Source organism: Natrix helvetica (genome assembly GCF_964273705.1).
Source record: "Natrix helvetica genome assembly, chromosome: 7".
Lineage (NCBI taxonomy): Eukaryota > Metazoa > Chordata > Lepidosauria > Squamata > Natricidae > Natrix > Natrix helvetica.
Window position 1 is genome coordinate 74,431,703 of NC_138558.1, and position 22,780 is coordinate 74,454,482.

The 22,780-nt window shown below is 43.7% G+C and overlaps 2 protein-coding genes across 2 annotated transcripts in view; both read left to right on the plus strand.

The window, feature by feature from the left end:
- The window catches only part of TMEM33 (transmembrane protein 33), a 13,597-nt gene extending 9,188 nt beyond the window's left edge, over positions 1–4,409 (plus strand). The window contains exons 6-7 of the mRNA XM_081959030.1: positions 1,308–1,391; positions 3,492–4,409. Of these exons, the coding sequence (XP_081815156.1) occupies positions 1,308–1,391; positions 3,492–3,621 (214 nt within the window). The 3' untranslated portion in view covers positions 3,622–4,409. The remainder of the gene's footprint in view (positions 1–1,307; positions 1,392–3,491) is intronic.
- An 8,961-nt stretch (positions 4,410–13,370) lies between these two features.
- SLC30A9 (solute carrier family 30 member 9) overlaps positions 13,371–22,780 on the plus strand; it is a 39,365-nt gene continuing 29,955 nt past the window's right edge. The window contains exons 1-5 of the mRNA XM_081959006.1: positions 13,371–13,624; positions 16,611–16,772; positions 19,470–19,523; positions 20,285–20,384; positions 21,674–21,766. Coding sequence (XP_081815132.1) covers positions 13,522–13,624; positions 16,611–16,772; positions 19,470–19,523; positions 20,285–20,384; positions 21,674–21,766 — 512 coding nt within the window. The 5' untranslated portion in view covers positions 13,371–13,521. The remainder of the gene's footprint in view (positions 13,625–16,610; positions 16,773–19,469; positions 19,524–20,284; positions 20,385–21,673; positions 21,767–22,780) is intronic.

Consider the following 22,780-nt stretch of genomic DNA (forward strand, 5'->3'; position numbering starts at 1 on the left):
TTTTTTGATATTGCCACTATTTTTGGCAATTGAAGCATGTTAACGTCATGAGCTACAAATCTATTAGGGTGCATATCGACAACAAAATATTGACCTCTAAGATTAATTCATTCAAAATGTGGCATATAGGTAGTCCTCAGCTTACGACCCACAATTGAGCCCAGAATTTTCCCCCCATCCCGCCTCTGATACAGGTAGTTGCTAAGTGAGACAGTTGTGAAGTGAGTTTTGTCCCACTTTACGACATTTCCTGTCATTGTTAAGTGAATCGCTGCAGCTGTTAGAAGTCAGTAACGCAGTTGTTAAGTGAATCTTTCTTCCCTGTTCATTTTGCTTGTCAGAAGGTGGCAAAAGGGGATCACGTGGCCGTGGGACATTGCAACCGTCGTAAGTCCATGCCAGTTTCTCAGCGTCCAAATTTTGATCACGTGACCATGGGCATGCTGGAAAGGTTGCTTCACTTGCATGACCATGGTCACATGATCCAAGCCATTTTTCACTTCCATGGTCATAAATTACTTTTTTCAACACCGCTGTGACTTCAAACGGCCACTCAACGAATGGTTGCAAGTTGAGGACCCCATTTCTTTATCTTTATTATTTATTTTTATTTTATTTTATTCTATGCTAACTATATTATACAATACTAATACTGTACTGTACTATACTATATCTATATGTACATCTATATATATTTCTATATATATAAAGGATGTAAGTATGTATGTTCCAGCATAACTCTGGAGCGCCTTAAGCAATTTCAACCAAACTTGGTACACAGATGATTTACCCTCTGGAAACAAATACTGGGGTGGGGGGGTGGGGGGGGTGTTGTTGCTGTAAGACACCCCTAGGGTGTGAGTGTATGTGTGTGTGTTCCAGCATAACTCTGGAACGCCTGAGTCGTTAAGGAGAGTGAGTGTGGCATCCTAGAGCGTCAATTGTGACATCAGTTCCATCGCAGCTTCCTCTGGAAAGCCAGCCGTGACGTTCGCCCTCCAGTGGACCAATGGGGAAAGCACCTAATGGATTTGGGGCAAAGTGCCAGGATCGTAGACAGGGCGGGAAAGAGGAGCGCATGGGAGGGGGAAAGGAGAGGGCAGGGATGATGGGCATGGGAGTAGGGAGAAGAAAGCCCCCCCCCCCCCTCTTCAATGGCTCTCTGTCAGACAAACGCTTCGATGTCTATAAACACCAGGGCAATGCCTGGTTATCAGCTAGTAATATTATAAATCCTATCTTGATTAAGAAAATAAACTGCTGTTCTTTGTTTAACCCACCACCTTTATCTCTTTTGTCCTTTTCAGCGGCCAAGGAAGCTTGTTGCAGCCTTTCATTTACTACAGATTTCTTACACTCCGTTATTCTTCTCGCAGAAATCCTTACTGCCGGTAAGAGGCCAGGAAAGATTACTCACGTGTAAAATTGCCGTGGGAATGCTTAAGCAGAGAGCTTCTGGGGTTTCTCTCTCTCTCTCATAGCTGTAATTCCATTTATTTTTTACAAAATGCCTTCACCTTGTCTGCCCTGGAGTGTTACAAATTGTGGGAAGAAAATCCAGGTCCAAGTGATAGGATTGATGTCTTTAAGATCCGAAGTTTAATCTCTGGTCCATTTCTTAACACTTAAAACTGGGTTTTTGCACAGGTCGCTCCTCACGTAATTTAGAATTTAAGATCGCCCTATCACTTGTGGGGCTGGCTGGCGACAGGGACCCACAGCCCCAGAGCTAAGAGAAATATACCCCTGTTGATAGATGAAATTTGTGGTGTATTTTCTACTTTTGCACATTATTGCTGAATTTCTTAGAGCAATAGTTGTCTTGAGTGTGGCCTATGTGGCTTTCAGACTTTGCAATATTTCTAGGAGATTTTACGTTGCTGCTGTTAGCCAATTCTGTATCTTTTTAAGAATTTTGTTTGCTGTTTTGCTCATTTTTGTGAGTCACCACAAATACTTTTGAGTTTGTAACATAAAGACAGTTACATTAATGATACAGCTTAGAGTAAGAAAAAGCCAAATCCTAAGGGACCAAGTATCACAGAAGGAAATGAGGTTTAGGAGGGGGGCCCTTGAGCCAACATAGGTTGAGAATAACAGCATTAAAAGAATTTTCTGCCATTAAAGTCGACAATCCTTAAACCTGTTTTGGTTGGTTTTTCTGCTTTTTTCTGTTTAGTGGCACCTACCTATTTCTCTTAGCTTCATTTTTAACGTTCGTCTTGTATTATTCTGACTCATTCCTCGTGACATTTCCTAATATTCTTTCTAAGTTAAAAGTCCCATGGATGTAGTCTCTAGATCAGGGGTGTCCAAACTTGGGAACTTTAAGACTTGTGGACTTCAACTCCCAGAATTCCCCAGCCAGCAGAGCTATGCAACAAAATTTCATTTTAATGGTATGCTGATTAGTGTACATTCAAAGAGACAAATTATTCTGTTCTGTTCTATTCTATTCTATTCTATTCCTTCATTCCATTAGTCTTTTCTCTTTCTCTATTCTATTCCTTCATTATTCTCTTTTCTTTCTCTTCCTCTTCCTCTTCTGTTCTATTCTATTCCTTTATTCCATTATTCTCTTCTCTATTCTATTCCTTCATTATTCTTTCTCTTCTCTATTCTATTCCTTCATTCCATTATTCTCTTCTCTATTCTGTTCCTTCATTATTCTTTCTCTTCTCTATTCTATTCCTTCATTCCATTATTCTCTTCTCTATTCTATTCATTATTCTTTCTCTTCTCTATTCTATTCTATTCCTTCATTCCATTATTCTCTTCTCTATTCTATTCCTTCATTCCATTATTCTCTTCTATTCCTTCATTATTCTTTCTCTTCTCTATTCTATTCTATTCCTTCATTCCATTATTCTCTTCTCTATTCTATTCCTTCATTATTCTTTCTCTTCTCTATTCTATTCCTTCATTCCATTATTCTCTTCTCTATTCTATTCCTTCATTATTCTTTCTCTTCTCTATTCTATTCTATTCCTTCATTCCATTATTTTCTTCCCTATTCTATTCCTTCATTATTGTCTTTCTCTTCTCTATCCTGTTCTAGTCTGTTCTGTTTATCCTATATTCCTATTCTCTTCTCTTCTATTCCTTCATTCCATATTTTCCTTCTCTCCCTCTTCTAGTCTCTTCTATTCTTAAGTTAGCAGCATGGTTATTAAGTGAATTTGGCTTCCCCATTCACATTGCAAAAGGGGATCAAATGACCACATTGTTACAACCGAGAATTCCCCCTCCTTCCTAAGAGTGCAGGTCAGATTGTCCAATGCAGTGTCCTTGTATTGTTATGAGAAAAGGTCTCTGTTTTTGGCTGACACCTGCAGATGTGTCCTTGGCTCTCACAGCTCTCCTCCTTGAGGCCTGGAACCTGCATTCCTCCTCACCCTTCCCTCTCCCCCCATGTTGGACAGTTGAAAAGCGATAATGGTTGCAAACAGCATGAACAAGCCTCGAGCTTGAAAATCTATTTCTCTTTTCAGGACCCTCTTCACGGAACTGAGGATCGTGGTTGAGCATGTCATCATGAAACCTTCGTGCCCCCTGTTCCTGCGAAGGCTCTGCGCCAGCAGCATTTCTTTTATAACCAGACTGGCCCCCACGATGGCGTAGCCCAGCCTGGAAACCCCCGCGTGCATATCTCTCTCTCTCTCTCTCTCTCTTTCTCTCTAACGAACATTTTGAGCAGCTGGAATTTCTGCTAGTGATTTATATAAATTCAGGATCTCAGTCAAGGTTGTATAGAAGTGGTTCCTGCCAAGAATCTGTTTTGTGGCGTGTATCTAATCTATATGGGTTGTGTTTTTGTTTTTTGTTTTGTTTTAAAGTCTGTTTTTCTTTCCTCGAGCCGATGTTTTTCTGTGTTTTGTGGACGATGAGCGTCTCCCAGTCTGGGCAGAATTTCATTTTTAGGTGAGGACCTCTCTGTGTTGTACTCTACGGTTTGTGTGTCGTGCTCTCATTCATCCCCAAGGCAAAATGTTTCTTCAAAGCAAGAAACCAAGATGCCAGGCTGTACTGTCCGGATTGTGCCTCACGAGCTACGGTTTGGCACTCCTTGGGCTTCGCATTCGAAATACCTTCCTACGCGGTACTTATGGGTCAGTATTCCTGCGGCGAATAAATGCAAGTCCATTAAATCATCCCACTCAAACCCCAATCCGTTCTGAACACGAACAATCGGGCCAAACATTTAAACGGTGTCTTTCTGATTTGTTTAAATGCTTTTGAAATGGAAACTCGTCGCCCTCTCTCCAGCAAGATCTTTTTTATTTTTCTCAGTACAATATTTCTTTTCTGCTACCCGAATGCCCTCTTGACTTCGGCTCGCTTCTGAAACTGGGATTCTTAAAATGCCAATCTGTGACACCTTGGAATAATAAAGATGGATGTTGTGTTTATCCCCTAGAAACTCCTGGTGTTTGTACTCTAAGCATCGCTCAGCTGGACTGCTGCAGTTCAGCTTCTCGGGGAGATCCCTAAACCACGAGTGAAGTCCTATCTACAGATATTGCACGGAAGCATCAGAATACATTTACAAGCGGTCAGGAAAGACTTGCCTGTAAGAAAGAAGCAGAAATAGTCTTTAAGATACAAAATGCACCTCTCCTTTTAGTTTATGGGTCTGCTTGTGTTGGCAGCCACTGTCTTGCCACCGAAAGGAACCGGAAAGGCACATGAGCCTATTTCATCCCTGCTGTTGTGGCCTGGCAGTGGAGCCGGTCGCAGACTCAGACAATGAGGAGGTTGGGGAGGAACAACAGTCGTGGAGGCTGGGGAAGGCTCAGATGAGGGCTCTGCATCAGAGGCAGAGATGGGGCCAGGGCCGTCCGGCAGTTATCAGCTGCCTTCGGAGATCAGTGGGGCAGAAAAACAGCCGGAGCCTGTTCTCGATGTGCGCATGTGCAGAACTGCCAGGAGAAGGGAACAGCTAAGGAACAAGGGCCAATTTGGGAGTAAAGGCACAGGTGGATGGTGAATGGGCTCTCCCAGAGGAAATCAAGAGGAGCAAAAGGGGAGTGGAGCTTGCAGGAGACAATTTGTTCGCTTAATTAGTGTGAAGATTTGTCCGTGACTCTCAGAGATTCTGCCAAGTATTTTCTGGCACAGCAGTTGCATTTGGAAGATCTCGGCCTGGCAGCTCTCCAAGCCTGATAAGGTCTGTGGTTGTCAATTCACCCTTGAAAGTCTGTTTGCTGGGGCTTTGCTGGATGTGAAGGAGAGGAATTCACAGTCGCCAAATAAAAAGGGGCTTTGTCCGGACAAGGAGTCTGCTTCGGGATTTGGTGAAGCCTAGGTCAGAACACCTGCTTCTTACCTTAATCAGGTATGCAAGGTGGCCAGATGTGGAGAACTGAAGGATTTCTCCCGACACAGCTGTGTATAAGCCGTACCTAGAAACATCTCACGGTTTGTGGCGATGATTGTGTGTGTGTGTGTGTGTCTGTATACGCACCATTGAGAATAACATAGCAAATTACCAGCGGCACCTCAATGGTGGCAACTTTAAGAGGTGTGGACTTCAACTCCCAGAATCCCACAGCTGCCTGTGGAGTCCTGGGAAGTCCACACCGCTTAAAAAGTTGCCAAGGTTGAGGACCCAACTCTCCCTTGGATCTAGGGATCTATGCATTTTCAGGGCTGTTTTGGGGGCCATTTTGAGGCTGTTTTTGGGTCAAAAACAGTCCCCCAAATGGCCATAAAACAGGCATGCATGCTGGCCAGCTGGTCTTTGGCGTTTGAGCACTCCGGCACGCAAACACATGTACACACATTCCAGTTTGGGCACTAGAATCAGGAATGACTAGCAGGGATGTGCGCGGGGAGCCTTTTCATCTTCCTGCTCTGATAAATGACCCCTAAGTTCCTTCTACTTGGGGTCCTCCTCATTGATGTATAGCGAAGCTGCTTCGAAGTCTGCACGGAGGCGGACATTTCCGTCTATGGCAGGAGTGTCCAAACTTGGCAACTTTAAGACTTGTGGACTTCAACTCCCAGAATTCCCCAGCCAGCTCTGCTGGCTGGGGAATTCTGGGAGTTGAAGTCCACAAGTCTTAAAGTTGCCAAGTTTGGACACTCCTGGTCTATGGCCTCTGATCTGTTTCCGACTTTTGGAAAAATTAAACCGGCTGCGGCAATAAAGCGAAACGCTTTAGCCATAGGCCAGCACGGACCGTCTGAGCCGATTTCAGTCCAATTCACATCTGTATGAGCCGAATTTTGTGACTGTGGAACTCTGAAACAGCATCAAAAAGATTGGAGTGGTATGGTGGCCTAGAGGTGGAGATGCCACCTCACAACGAGGAGGCTGTGAGTTCGATCCTAGATGGAGGCAGGTATTTTTCTCTCTGGGCACAATGAGGAGATATCTGCTGAACAAAACTCCACATTGGCGACAGGGAAGGGCATCCGGCCAGTAAACACTCTGCTAGCTCCATTCAGTTGCCCAGACTTCACCCCTCAAGGGATGATGGGGTAATTAAAAGATTAAAAAGATTAAAGGACTCTTAAATGCCAGTTAGATCTTTGGCCCTCATTCTTTTGCTAGCTGTTAGTGATGGGGAACGCAAGGACTAAGCTTTATCTATAGCACTTTGCAGATTTGCTTCTGAAAGAGCTTGGAATTCTCATTCCTTTTATTACATAGGGGTGCTGAAAAAGGCACATTTGAAAATGCCTTTTGAGGAGCGGTGGTTGATGGATACATTAACATCACTGAGCCCTAAAGGCCCAAATGGATGGATTAGCCTTGGGGGTGGGGGAATTATAAAGCATTAGTTTTGCCCTTGAAAAACGACCAGGGGAAGGAGAAATAAAAGGGTGTTTCTTTAACTCCAGAAATAATCTGAATATTTTAAATCCATGCACTCTATCCTGGTTTTCAAGCTAGCCTGCAGCTCAAAGCCTGGGGCATTTATTCCTCTTTTTCCTTGAAAGTTGGATAAAGTATAGAATAACAGAATTGAAAGGGGCCTTGGAGGTCTTCTAGTCCAACCCCCTGCCTAGGCAGGAAACCCTATACCGTTCCAGACAGATGGCTATCCAACATCTTCTCAAAGACTTCCAGTGTTGGGGCATTCACAATTTCTGGAGGCAACTTCTGTTGCACTGATTAATTGTTCTAACTGTCAGGAAGTTTCTCCTCAGTTCTAAGTTGCTTCTCTCCTCGATTAGTTTCCACCCATTGCTTCTTGTTCTACCCTCAGGTGCCTTGGAGAATAGTTTGACTCCCACTTCTTTGTGGCAACCCCTGAGATATTGGAAGACTGCTATCATGTCTCCCCTAGTCCTTCTTTTCATTTAACTAGGCGTACCCAGTTCCTGCAACTGTTCACCGTATGTTTTAGCCTCCAGTCCCCTAATCCTCTTTGTTTCTCCTCTCTGCACTCTTTCAGAGTCTCCACATCTTTTCTACATCGTGGCGACCAAAACTGGATGCCGTATTCCAAGTGTGGCCTTACCAAGGCATTATAAAGTGGTATTAACCCTTCACGTGACCTTGATTCTCTCCCTCTGTTGATGCAGCCTAGAACTGTGTTGGCTTTTTTGGCAGCTGCTGCACACGGCTGGCTCCTATTTAAATGGTTGTCCACTAGGACTCCAAGATCCCTCTCACAGTTACTACTACTGAGCCAGGTACCACATATACTGTACCTGTGCATTTTGGTTTAGTTTAGCATTTTGCAGTTAAACTAGTTTTGCTGGCATACATTACACCTTCTTTTTTTATGGCGTAGAGAGAGGTTGGTCTTTTTGCCCTTGGTAACAGAATTAATTTTAGGCAGCAGATTGTTGCTGCCTCTCAAGATGCCGTGGGCTGAGAGCATAAATTAAGGGGGGGATTGAAAAATTCATCATCCCCCCCTCCCTTCGAAGGCCAGAGCACAAAATGCTAATGCTAGCCTCTAAGGGGAAATAATCCTCCTGCATATTTCAGAAAAATGTGAAAACCTTTCAAAGAAATCTAATAAGCGTAATCGTGGCAGCCTGCTGACACGAAAGGGGGGGAAAAAAGTAGCCTCAATTGCTTTTTTTCCCCCTCTCTTTTTAACGCTGCAATTTAGTGGCCCCCGCTGATTTACAAATTGGATCACAACGGTAAATTATCCATGCCGAGATCCATATTGGTTTGGAGGGTTGCTTAAATCAGCAAAAAATAAATAAAAATAACAATGATAAATTTGATGGTCTGAAAATTGGAAATACCCAGGGCTTTCTGCAGGATTGGGCAAAACGCTTCTCCCCTCCCTCCCCTTGTAATTTATTGTGTCCCTCTTTCATTAGTGAGGGTGAACCTTTTTGGCACCGAGTGCCCAAATCAGAGTGTGTGTGCCAGCAATGCACATGCCTGTTTTGGGGGCATTTTTGTGTCTGTTTTCAGGCCGTTTGGGGGGCCGTTTTGTGGCTGTTTTTCAGCTGATTTTGGGACGTTTTTCATCCATTTTTGGGCCCAAAAGGGCCTTGTTTTGGCCGTTTGAGGGGGCCATTTTCAGGCCATTTTTCAGCCTCTTTTCAGGCCATTGGTTGAAAATGGCCAAAAATTGGCCTGAAAATGGCCCAAATATAGTCCGAAAACAGGCCATTTTCCAGGCCAAAAACACTGTTTCGGGTTTCCGGGAGTGCTGGAAAGCAGAAAAGCAACTGGTTTGCCATCACGGTTCTACACACTTTGTATATGGGGTATTTATTTCATCGCCAATGAAATCGCTGCCTTCTAGATGGTCGCACCTCTGCTTTTAGGATGTGTGTGTGTGAAAATCCAATTGCGATCCCGTCTTGCATTCAGAGGAGCTGCAGTCACATCAGATTACAGCTAGTCCTTGCCTTACAACAATTCATTTAGTTCAGCGTTTCGTTCAAAGTTAACAATGGGAATGAAAAAAGGGACTTACGAACATTTTTCAACACTTTTAAGAACACTGCAGCATCACTCATGGTCCAGGACTGGCCACAGGTTCCTCCCCAACCTCCTCACTGTCTGACTCTGTTGCCAGCTCCACAGGATTCCGGTGGACCACAACATGTGTATGTGTGTGTTTAAGTGACACCCAGCTATTTACAATATTATTCTGTATACAGACCTACCTCCGCTAAGTGCCCAAAGACCTGTTGTTAACTTAAACAACAGTTAATATATGATATAATTTATATCCCGCTTTTCCTACAGGCTTCTGGAAAGCAGTTAGGATACAGCATTGAGATGCTGCAGGAATTTAAAAAAAGAAATTAAGACTCTTGGGACAAAATTCAGTTTTGGTTTAGTTGATCTTAGGACTTTGCTATTGACTTGAAAATCAAATCCGCCTAATAATTAAATCAACACGGATCTTCCAATCGGTTTCTACAGAAGAGAATAAACTTTCCTGTCACTTTGAATGTACCCTAATCGGCATGCATTAAAGTGAAATTTCATTGCATGCAGCTCTCAAAGGGTCTCCACCTCTAATCTAAGCATAAACATGGCAAGATAAATAAAATAATAAATATGCATGTACCCACAGGCTGGCAGGCCCCAATAGCCATTATGTACAGCAGGGTGTCCAACAATTTGAAGACCTGTGGGCCCACATATTTGACCCAGGCCCACTTAGAATTCCAGGCATTTGCAGCGGCCGTCAGACCTGTTCTGTGAGGGGTACATGAAGGCAAACTCCCACCATGTTCGGCCCTGTATTTGCGGCTGCAACAAAGCAGGCACTTTTAAGCCGCAATATCATTTTAGCACACTTACCGTACTTTTGGAGTATAAGAGACTCCAAAGTATAAGACCTAACTTTGGGGGAGGAAAACAAGGGGGGGAAATCTGCCTCTGCCTCCCAGCAATTTGCCTCCTTGCAACAAACAGCAAACAGTACAGACGATATACTGTACTGTTACATTTCCGACTATACTTTATAATACAATAGCAGAGTTGGAAGGGACCTTGGAGGTCTTCTACTCCAACCCCCTGCCTAGACAAGAAGCCCTATATTGTTTCAGACAAATGGCTATCCAATATCTTCTTAAAGACTTCCAGAGTTGTGCATTCACAACTTCTGGAGGCAAGCTATTCCACTGATTAATTGTTCTAACTGTCAGGAAATTTCTCCTCAATTCTAAGTTGCTTCTCTCCGTGATTAGTTTCCACCCATTGCTTCTTGTTCTACCCTCAGGTGCCTTGGAGAATAGTTTGACTCCCTCTTCTTTGTGGCAACCCCTGAGATATTGGAAGACTGCTATCATGTCCCCCACCCCCAGTCCTTCCTTCTTTCTCTTAAGCTAGACCTACCCAGTTCCTGCAATCGTTCTTCATATATGTTAGTCTCCTAAATCCTCTTTGTTTCTCTTCTCTGCACTCTTTCTAGAGCAGCGATGGCGAACCTTTTTTGGCTTGTGTGCCACAAGTGGGGGGAGCGCAGGGGGGTCGTGTGCAGGTGTGCCGCACCCATAATGCAATGCGCGACCCCCCATTTTTGCATGCTTTTTTCGCCCTCCCCAGGCTCCAGAGGCTTTATAGGAGCCTGGGGAGGTCGAAAAGAGCCTCCCCCGCCCCCCGAGAGGCCCTCCGGAGGCTTCAGGGACCTTCAGGAGGCTTCCCTGAAGCCTTCGGAGCGCTCAAAAGGATCTTCCGAGCAAACCGGAAGTGACTTCCGGTTTGCTCGGAGGGTGGTTTTAAGTGCTCCAAAGGCGTCAGGGAAGCCTCCGGATGGTCCCTGAAGCCTCCGGAGGCCCTCTGGGAGGGCGGGGGAGGCTCTTTTTGCCCTCCCCAGGCTCCTATAAAGCCTCTGGAGCCTGGGGAGGGCGAAAAATGGCTTTTAAAAAGGTGAACTTAGCTGGCCAGGGAGCGCATGTGCACTGGCCAGCTGACAGGGCAGCGCTTCACGTGCCCTGACAAATGGCTCCACGTGCCACCTGTGGCACGCGTGCCATAGGTTCGCCATCACTGTTCTAGAGTCTCCACATATTTTCTACATCATGGCGACCAAGACTGAATGCCGTATTCCAAGTATGGCCTTACCAAGGCATTATAAAGTGGTATTAACACTTCACATGATCTTGATTCTATGCCTCTGTTTACTTGTACTCTGTTTACTTCTACAGATGCTGTTAAAATTGTTAGATCGGGTAATGGATAGGCACACACAGGCTAAGGGTAACAACAGCTCTTTATTAAACGCAACAAGTGATAACAATCCAGTGAAGGTTGAGTCTGACAGCAGCCCTTTTATAGGGAGCTGTCAGACCCTTCGACCAATGAGATTAAACCTTTTTCCCCGCCGGAACAGAGGACCTTGGTGGAAACCACTATAGTTGAAGCTAGTATATAACACAGGGGTGTCCAAAGTTGGGAACTTGAAGACTTGTGGACTTCAACTCCCAGAATTCCCCAGCCAGCCATGCTGGCTGGGGAATTCTGGGAGTTGAAGTCCACAAGTCTTCAAGTTCCCAACTTTGGACACCCCCGATATAACAAAAATTGATGTGGTTTTCTGGAAGTATAGTTATTCTCTGCTATTTAAAAGAAGATACAATAGCACTGGGCCTCTTCAGATCAAGCATTTATTTTAAAAAGGTTCTTCATTTTGTTAAGCTTTCTAGAACAATAATAAAGCAGTCTTTTAAAAATAAGTCTCCTAATTTGAACATTCTATAGGCATTTATGGTTATTGACTTACCTCCTTGCAGCAAAGAGCAAACGGCCTGATTAGCACAAGAAAAAAAAATCTGCCTCTGCCTCCCAGCAATTTGCCTCATGCAGCAAACAGCAAGTTTTACTTTCATTTTTCAGCATGGGCTTCCCGATCATCAGCTGTTTCAGGCTGCAGGGATTGCTATTGCAGCCTCTGCAAGCCCCATTTTCTCTGTTTGATGCAAGGAGATAAATTGCTGGGAGGCAGAGGCCAAAGGGTGGGTGTGGGTGGGTGGGGCTACATCCAATGTATAAGACGCACCCAAATTTTCACCCTCTTTTAAGGGGGAAAAAGGTGCGTCTTATACTCTGAAAAATACAGTATACCTGTGTTCTCATTTGAGTGGTTCAGGTGAATGCCGTTTTCGCTACAGCCCTTGTTCTACGTATGTTTGCTGGGCCTTCCCTATTTGGCAAGACCTTATTTTCGATATTCACCTACATTGCCTCTAGAATTCGCATCCGTTCTTAACACATGTTTAGGGGTTGCGTCCCAAGACCCATTGGTATATGAAGCCACAGGACGAATTCTAAGTTCCACCGGGTTTCTACCTTTACAACAAGATAAAAATCCTGAAATTCGTTAAACTACGTTGGTTCGATTAATTCAAAGTAAGAGATGCATGGATTTGCATCTTGCTTGTATTTTCTTTCTCAGATGCTTCCCCTTGTGGAACAGTACATGTAATTCACTCTCTGTAAGATATGTCACAACTACAGCAAAAGAGCCACGGTGGGTTAGAGTGGTTAGAGTGTAGTACTGCAGGCTATTTCTGCTGATCACCCAGATCGAATCTCACCAGGCTGAAGGTTGACTCAACCTTCCGTCCTTCTGAGGTGGGTAAAACGAGGACCCAGATTGTTGGGGGCAAGAGGCTTGAAAGCTACGAGAAATGAAGCTCCTCCTGCTTAAGCAGGAGATCCTTACAGAATAACAGTGTCAGAAGTGAACTTGGAGGTCATCTAGTCCAACCCCCACCCACAAGGAAGAGACCCTAAGCCATTTCTGACCGAGGGCAGTCCAGTCTCTTCTTCAAAGCCTCCAGGGATGAAGCTTCCACAACTTCCGAATAACAGAATGATAACAGACGGTTAGTCTGTTGGACTAACAAGAGTTGGAAGGGAGCTTGGAGGTCATCTAGTCCAACCCCCACCCACAAGCAGGAGACCCTACCCCATTTCTGACAGAGGGCACTCCAGTCTCTTCTTGAAAGCTTCCAGGGATGGAGCTCCCACAAATTCTGAATAACAGAAAAATAATAGAATAACACAATTGGAAGGGATCTTGGAGGTCATCTAGTCCAGCCCCAGCCCAAGCAGGAGACCCTACGCCATTTCTGACAGAGGACAGTCCAGTCGCTTCTTGAAAGCTTCCTTGACTTGTCTTCTACCGGGAATTTCCTCTCCCACCCCTTTCCCTGTCCAGTCCACAGCCCTACTTGGTTCTAGGGATCAAAACTAACCAAGATTAACTTGGTTTTCCCTCTCAAGGTGAGTGCTGGTTAAAATGGGCTGTCCCATTTCAGATGGGGGGGGCGAAGAGAAGAGATGAACCCAGGGGTAAATGGTTACGCCTGAACGGGAAATGACGTAGGGGAGGGGGGTAAAAACGCTTGCCGTTCTCCCTCTATCGGCGTTGTAGCGCCCCTCAAGGCGGACCATAGAGAAGAGGAAGACAAAGCGGCACGGGTTTCCTTTTCCTTTCCCCCCCACATCCGGTTTCCGGCTTCCCAAAATGGCGGCCCCTTATCTGTGGAGAGCCGGGCGGGCGAAGAGTCACCCATGAGGCGATTTCCTCGCCGGCCTCCTTCTCCTTTCGCCCGCAGCCCGAGCGCGGAAGGAGGATGCTGCCGGCTCTGGCCGCTCAGCGGAAGGGATGGCGTTGCTTTTGCCAGCTGCGGCTGCTGCTGCTGCGGCGGGAGGCCCGGTGCCCTCCGGTCTGCCCCGGTGAGTGCGCCCGGCGGGGCTTCCTGGGCTCTGAGGGGAGCTCCAGCCGGCCTGGAAGGAGCTGCCAGGGTCCCTCTTAGCCGTCCAGGGAGGGAGTGGTGGTTATTATGGACGAGGGGAGTATTAATACCGGCAGTCCTCGAGTTATGACCATCATGGAGGCCCACAGGGCATGTTGCTAAGCAAGACACAGGCTAAAGCGTTTGGGCAAGAGGCTTTTTTCTGGCGTTGGCCTCACTCACTAGCAGGCTTTCCTTATCAATTCAATATAAACCATCAAATTATTACTACTGGCGCATACAAGTAATCCTCCACTTACAACAGTTTGTTTAGTGACCATTCAGAGTCACAGCGCCACTGAAAAATAGTGACTTGGGATCATTTTTTACACAACTGTTGCAGCATCCCCGCGGTCGGGTGGTCCAAATTCAGCGGCTTGGCACCTGACTCACACGACGGTCGCAGCGTCCCGGGGTCAGGCGATTCCCCCTTTTTGCGACCTTCTGACAAGCAAAGTCAACGGGGAACCCAGATTCACTTAACCATCGGGTGACTTGACCTATCAACTGGGGCGATTGACTTAACCACTGGGCCAAGGAAGGTCGTAAAACAGGGCAAAACCGACTTCACAAATGTCTCACTGAAGAACAGAAATGTTGGGCTCCACTGTGGTTGTAAGTCGAGGACTACCTGTAATTTTGTGATGGCTTGATTAGCAGAGGTGACAATTAATCAGGATTTTGTGATCAAGGATTGTTCCGTGGGTGTGATTCCTATGCTTTTTATTTACTAATTATTTTTGACCCCCTCTCCACCGCAGAGAGGATTCTGGGCCATGTACAATAAAATATTAAATATGAAAATATAAAGACAATCCTTAAGTGTTAAACATTTCAAAACAGGCAAGGGTAATTAGACACTATTAAAATGTTCTCTCTCCTCACTTTTTCACAACCTCCCTTCTCTGCCACCTTCTTTCCTCCTCTCCTTTCTTCTTCCCCTCTCTTTCCCCTTTCCTCCTCCCTTCTCCTCTTTCTTACCCTCTCTCCTCCTCTTAATTCCCCACCCTTACTTTCTCTGCTTTACCCATTCTTCCTTTCCCTCCTTACCCCCCCCTCCTTTCCGTTGTTTCCCTTGCCTTTTTACTTTCTCTGGTGGGTTCTTGGAGCGGCGTTTCAGCAATCCCAACTTTATATTTTCATACAAATAATTTTCTCTACTACGTTTTATTTCTAATATTAATTCCACATGCCATTGTGAGAAGATGGAAGGAGTAAGGTTGGTGCAAAATAAGATGGAGGCATGATGTGGCAAGAAAGTGACCCAAACTGTATTATATCTGTGTGTAAGAATAATTATAGAGACTAATGATGAATAGATAAATGTTAAATAGCAATTATAAGAATGTATATCTGCGAATGAACCTGAATGGGAAAAATAAAAAACTTTTAGTAAAAAAAACACTATTAAAATGAATTGAAAGGCGAATGGAGGGCTATTGGGGCACCAGCCAGCCCTATTCATGGGGCTGCAAAGTTAAGGTTTAATACAGAGGTCCCCAAACTTGGCAACTATAACACTTGTGGACTACAATTCCCAGAATTCTCCAGTCAGCATGACTGGCTGAGGAATTCTGGGAGTTGAAGTCCACAAGTCTTAAAGTCACCAAGTTTGGAGACCCCTGGTTTCATATGTGGACAAGATCCACAGCTCCAGAGATTTGGAAGAAGAGCTGAGGTGTAATTGCTTGCAAGGTTGTTCTCCTTTGTTAGCATTCGTTCAGCAGAAGTCTAAATGTGCCACTTGGTATCATTCTAATATGACTTCTGTGTCGAGAATATGATTTTTTAGATCAGAGCTGTCAAACCTCGGCAACTTCAAGGCTTGGGGACTTCAACTCCCAGAATTCCCCAACCAGGCTTGTATGCGTTAAGTGAAAATCAAGCCTAATATTGCATGGAAATTCAGCTGTTAGCTGCTTGCATAGATTTATTTTAGCTTGTAAATATATCAAGTTCAACGCGGTGGCTCAGTGGCTAAGACGCTGGTCAATCAGAAAGGTCGGCAGTTTGGTGGTTCGAATCCCTAGCATTACATAATGGAGTGCATGCCCATTACTTGTCCCAACTTCTGCCAACTTAGCAGTTTGAAGGCATGTAAAAAATGTAAGTAGAAAAATAGGAACCACCTTTGGTGGGAAGGTAACAGTTTTCTGTGCGCCTTCGGCATTCAGTCATGCCGGCCACATGACCACGGAGACGTCTTCAGACAGCGCTGGCTCTTCAGCTTTGAAACAGAGATGAGTACCGCTCCTTAGAGTCGGGAAAGACTAGTGTGAGGGGAACCTTTATCTTTACCTTTTTATATCAAGTTCAGGCCATTTTGTGTATGTCAGTAGCTTGAAAGGGAAAAAAAGGCTCACTCTGTTTAAATACATCTCTGTCTGGTTGTTGGATAATCTTGTCTTATTTATTATTTTGCAAATCTTTCTCTGTAGCCTTAAATTATTCTATTTAAAACAGAAGCTAACTTTACTGCATCCTATTAGTGAGCATAATAAAGTCATTGTTCCTGATGAGTGGAATTTGGGGGATGTGAAGTAAATAAACTTCGTATTGGAGAAATATTTTAATTTGCCATAAAACGGTTCAGTCATACTAACATTTACCGTTTCATAATCACGTGTGAGATCCAAAACTCTGTTAAAAAAATTCCTTTGCACGGGACTGCTATTTTCTTTGTGCTGTATCAGGTTTAGTGATAACCAGTGTTCCATTTGGGGAAAGTTCCGTCTCACTTGAATATCCATTTCCCTCTGCCAACTTTGACCTGTTCTCTGCAACCTTCCTATTGTCCTTTCCTAAGCCCATCTAGTAAACATTTCAGTAATCATAACCGTGTGATGTCTTCTCACCTGGTTTTTAGTATTGACCAAAGGTGTTCTTCTGCCTTCTAAAACTATCATCTACTTTAATGTTTCCATCAGGCTGGCAAGTACCCATTAAACCTGAGAGACTCCTGGCCATTCTGCCAGGTAGGCCTCTCCCTCATCCCGCCAGTCAAGTCCGAGCTTACTCCTCCAACGATCAGAAAAACACCACAAGAACTCAAGATGCCTCAGAAGGCAGCGCGCAGAAAACAGCATCTGGTAGGTTCTACCCGTTCAAGGCCTGCGTTTATGGGGTCAGTATCGGTACTTCCTATATGCAGTGGCTCAGTGGCTAAGATGCTGAGCTCGTCGATCAGAAAGGTCAGCGGTTTGGTGGTTTGAATCCCTAGTGCCACCTAATGGAGTGAGCTCCCATTACTTGTCCCAGATTCTGCCAACCTAGCAGTTTGAAAGCAAATAAAAATGCAAGTAGAAAAATAGGAACCACCTTTGTTGGGAAGGTAACAGCGTTCCGTGCGCCCTTCAGTTTTGAGTCATGCCGGCCACATGACCATGGAGACGTCTTCGGACAGCGCTGGCTCTTGGGCTTTGAAACGGAGATGAGCACCGCCCCCTAGAGTCAGGAACGACTAGCACACATGTGCGAGGGGAATCTTTACCTTTACCTTATAGCTGCTCCTCTTCGCTTCAGAGATTTATTTGATAGCAATGCTGTAATGAAGTGACTGGAATTAACCAGGTTTAAAACAGGTCACCACTTTGAATCATCTGAAAATGATAGGAGAAGCCACTGCTGTTTCAGGATGCTTCCTCACGGAGCAATCCTGCTTCCCTTAAATGTTCTCCACCCCTTTTGATTTACCTATGCTATTTCAATACTTTGAAATATAGGTAAGCTTCAACTTAATGACCACGATTCAACCCAAAATGTCTATTGCTAATCGAGACGTTTGCTAAGTGAATTTTGCCCCCTTTTATGACCTTTCTTGCTACAGTTGCTAAGTGAATCGGTGCAGTTGTTCAGTTAGTAACCTGGTTGTTAAGTGAATCTGGCTTCGCCATTGACTTTGCTTGTCAGAATGTTATGCAAGGGGAATGCGTGACCCCAGGACACTACAGCCGTCATAAATATGAACCAGTTGTCAAGCATCCAAGTGTAAATCCCGTGACCGTTGGGATGCTGCAATGGTGATAAGTGTGAAAAGCGGTCATAACGTCACTTTATTCCATGCCGTTGTAACTTTGAACTGTTGTAACTCGAGGACCACGCGTACAATATATTTTGGACTTCACTCTCTGAGATTGACTATCCTTTAGTTAAATAAGTGAGACTTTCTTTTTTTTGAGCAGTACGTTTTTGTTAAACCTTTGAGATACACGTAGAGAGAAGAAGTGTAATACAACTTGAAATGACCAATAGTCCGTTAAGACATGTTGTTACGTGGCTGTTTTCCCTGATCAGAGTTTACATGTTAATTTCTCAACCCCCACCCCCTGTTCATTTTACAGGGAGAAAATACTAGCAGGAAACATGAAAAAAATTGAATTTGACTTCTAGCTCTAGCTTCCCTATTGAAAACATTGGAATTGGAATTATAGACTATTAAAACAGTTGAGCATAGTAAACCTGTTCATTTCCCCCACTTAATGTATCTTATAATGAAAATGTAATAATAACATTAAGCATAATAATCTTCCTCCTCCTCATACTAACAATTATTATATTAACATCTCTATCTTGACGTATTTTCTACTCTTTTTTAATCTCCTTTTATTTCCAACTTCCATTTTTATTCTCTAACCATTGATAAAATAATCCCCATATCATATAATAACTATGTGACTGTAATTTTAGTGCTGCAAAGATAAGAACAGAAAACAACTTTTTAGCTAACTTTTAGCTTTTTTAAAAAAATTAGTTCTATTGGGGACAACGCTATTTTCAAGGATGCTCAACAAGTTTCTACTGTGTATGGGAACAAATAAAAATTTGTACGTTTAGGTCTATTCTGTTCATCTTATTTAATTGAAAAGGTTATTCTGATTTTGTTGCCTTTTTCTCCCAAATTCAAGGAGACATTCTTGTCTTAAAATGAAGTTGTTGTGTTTTTCTGAAAACTAATTCATGCCATGAGTCAAGCATGCTTGTTATTAACAGAAAGATACTTTCTTGCCAAGGTCTTCCATTCAGAAGGGGAATTCTAATGTCTTTAATTTAGTGGAATTAATTTCAATTTACCGGTAGCGGATATATGGTTGCTGTCCAGGGAATAAAGTAACAATGTAGTAACTTTGTTACTGAGGTCATAACTCAATACTTCAGGCTGCTAATTAAAGATGTATGATCATGTGTCTGTGATACATTTTACTCTTCGTAAAATCAGTGGTGTTGTGTAGTTTTTAGCTTGGAGTGAATTGTGCCCTAGAATGCAAAAGAATATTTCAGAGCTAAAAGAATTCTCACTTCCTTTCTTTCTGACACTAAGACAAAATACCACAATCTATCCACAAGACGGGTGTTTCTTTTGTTGTGTCCTTACAATATAAAGGACGTTTTTGGTGGGCAAATGAACCGATTAAAATTTGAATTGTGGAGTAGCAAGGGAGGTTGTATTCTGCCAGTTCGCCCCAGTTCGGGCCAGCTGGTAGGGGCGCCGGCGGGAGGCTCCACCCACCCAGATGTCATCACAGATGCTCTGCATATGCGTAGAAGGTTCTGCATATGCGTAGAAAGTTCTGCGCATGCGCAGAAGTGCGCACTCCCAGTTCCAAACTGGTCGTGAAGGTAATAGGATTTCATGCCTGAAACAAATCGCTGGAAGATTTATGTAGAAAATTTGAAATTGCTTTCTTCCAATGTCCATTCCATTTGCCAAATAATGCTGTCCCAATATCTTTCTGTTTTATTCCTACGACACAAGCACAGCAATATGTCTATGTCTTTTATTTTTCCAGCCCGAGACGCTATCAATCAAATTCCTTTCCCACAGCAACCAATTCAAGTCAAAGGTAATTGATATCCTCCCGTGGGCATGCCTAGATGTTTAAGATGGTCTTAGAATCCCTTTTTGATAAAGCTACCAAAGACAATAATCTGTATTTACCTACGAGGGTGTTCAGACTGCGAATCCAATTTAATTTTTAAGTAAGTCCATTCTAGGTTGGTAATAAAGTATCATTCTCACTTCTCTACTGACTGAGAAACTGCTTTTGGTTTATCATTCACTTTTCAACTTTTACAACCAGATCACATCTAATCTCTATGACGAATTAGAATAAATGTTGGTGGGCTTAATCCAGTAGATGAAAATGTGTTACATTAGCACAAGGAGTTCTTGACACGTGACCATAATTGAGCCCAAAATTTGTGAAACATTTGTTAAGTGAGTTTTGCCCCATTTTATGACTTTTTTCTCAAGACATTTGTTAAGTGAATCACTGCAGTTCTTAAATTAGTAACACGGTTGTTAAGTGAATCTGGCTTCCCCATTGAATTGGCTTGTGGCAAAGAAGGTCTCAAAGGAGGATCATGTGGGACTGCAACCGTCATAAATGTGAGTCGGTTGTCAAGCATCTGAATGTAAATCCCATGGCCATAGAGATGCTGCAACGATGATAAGTGTGAACAATGGTCATAAATCACTTTTTTCAGTGCTGTTGTAACTTCGAATGTTCACTAAACGAACTGTTGTAAGTCGACTTCCGACTTGTATCTTCCAAGCTCTCAACCTCCTCCGCGTGTAAATCTTTTCCCCCCTTCTCTTTTCAAGTGAAAGCTGTGCTTAAAAAAAGAGAATATGGACCAAAGTACACAAAGAATAACTTCATCACTGGCGTGAGAGCAATAAGTGAATTTTGCCTTAAGTCCAGGTACGTTCATCTCTCAGATTTTAAGTTTGAACGACATAATGTTTTTCAAAGTTACTCTACAACTTTACAAGTACAAGTGGGTGGTGAAAAATGCTGCCAACAAGAGGCACCAAATTCTGTGGCATCTTGGTACTCAGCTGTTTCGAAACTCTTCGAATTTGGTACTCAACGCATTTTCCTATGAACATTTTGTCCCCGTACTCGTTGTTCGTTTGGTACTTAGAGGCCCGGTGGCACAGTGGTTAGAGTGCAATGCTGCAGGCTACTTCTGCTGACTCCTGGTTGCCTGCAATTTGGCATTTCAAATCTCACCAGGCTCAAGGTCGACTCAGCCTTCCATCCTTCCGAGGTCGATAAAATGAGGACCCAGATTGCTGGGGGCAAGAGGCTGACTCTGTAAGCCACTTAGAGAGGGCTGTAGAAGCAATGTGAAGCGGTATATAAGTTTAAATGCTATTGCTACTCAATGCACCAGCTAGAACGTGGCGATTTCGGCTGCGTTGTGACTCATTCTATTATTCCTTATGGGAAAAATTAGTTTGGTACTTGTAGCGCCTCCCAGGACCAGCTAATGATGAGTACCGAGGTACCACTCTTTTCATTTCAGGGTGGCCAGCAAAAAAATATTTTGCAACGCTCCACTCCATTTTTGTTGGTAGTAGTATGATGGCTTTATTGACTAGCCTATATGCAGTGATGGCTAACCTCTTTTGGCTCGTGTGCCAAAAGCTGGGGGGGAGGCGCGCAGGGGGAGGTCATTCACGTCCGTGCTACACCCATAATGCTATGTGTGTGACCCCCAGCGCGTATGCGTGCATGAGCAGCGTCCCCCCCCCCATTTTTGGCACGCTTTTTTGCCCTCCCCAGGCTCCAGAGGCTTTTTAGGAGCCTGGGGAGGGCGAAAACTTTGGGGGGGGGGCTCGGGGGGGCTCGGGGGGGGGGGAAACGGCCTCAAAAGAAAGCTAAAGGTGCTGACAGGGCAACACCTCCCAGAGGTTTGCCATCACAGCTATAAGCCATATCAAAGCACAAGGTTCAAACACATATTGCCAATAAAATCTTACACGAACAATTTAAAATAAGAGTCAGGTAAAATACAATAGTTATAGGATAACATGCAATATAATTTTAAATATAAATAACATTTTTGTTATTTAATAGTAACCTGCTTGCCACAGCTGGGATCCTGTAAAATGGGTGCCCCTTCCAGAGGATGAGCTTGGATCGTCTTTATAATCTTCGCTCTTCTTCTTTCAATACTTTTTTTTTTCCCCTGTCTCCTTCAACAGTGATCTTGACCAGCTCAGGAAAATCAAGCGACGAAGCCCTCACAACGATACGGAAGCTTTCACTGTCTTTTTGAGATCAGAAGTGGAAGCTAAGTAAGAGCATCTTTGAAAAGGTTATCTTAAGTAGAGATTTTAATTTCTAACGCTTTCCTGTAGAGTTCACACAATTTGCTCATTAACTGGTAAACTGTTTTAACTCCTGTCAGTTCTGACCCTCATTTAGTTGTGCTTTCTTCAGGCAATAAAACCAGAGTTTAGAATACAGGGTGTTGGGTAATTCCCCCCCTCCCCCACTTGCGGCTTAGGGGGAATGGGCAATGCTTCATTTGTGTTTTCCAGGCTGGATTTAAATCACGAGTAAAAAGGCTTGATTTAAATCAACTCGATTTCAATCATAATGTTTTAAAAAAATTTAAACCTTTATTGAAAATTATAAACTTTAAAATACAAATACCTTTAAAAATAGTTTTGTATAAGTTACAAACCTTTTTGACAGTACTAACATAACCATTTGTTATTCAAATATAGTTTTATGCATTCCTAATTATTCCTGTATCTATACATCTATGTTTCTAAGCTATACATTTCATGTTCCTATTATTTATCCATTGATACCAGTTTTCCCAAACTGTATAATATTCTGAGTGTTCCTTGTCCCTTAACTCCAATGTGAGTTTATCCATCTCTGCGCAATCAAGAATCTTTTGGATTATCAAACAGTCTATCGGCATAGTATCACTTTTCCAACATTGTGCGAGCGCTATTATCCAATCATAATTTTTAAAGAGCAACTGTCATCTCTTTCTCGCAGTGGCTCCTCCTCTGACCCGCTGTTGACTCACCGACAGTCCCAGTAACTTTAACGGGACAGCTGGTGATGCGGCAGTCACATACCAAGGTGAGGGATGTGGCGGGCAGCAGGTGAGTGGATCCCGCTAACAGGCGCGGCCATGGTGGATATGAAATGACAGGTGCTCTTTAATAATATATTTATAGGCTGCTTAGAAGGTTTCACTTTCATTTTCACTGCTTGCCCTTCCTCCTCCCACTTAGAGCCTGGTGGTACAGATGCATTTCTCTTCAAACAATCATACAATTTGTAGTGTA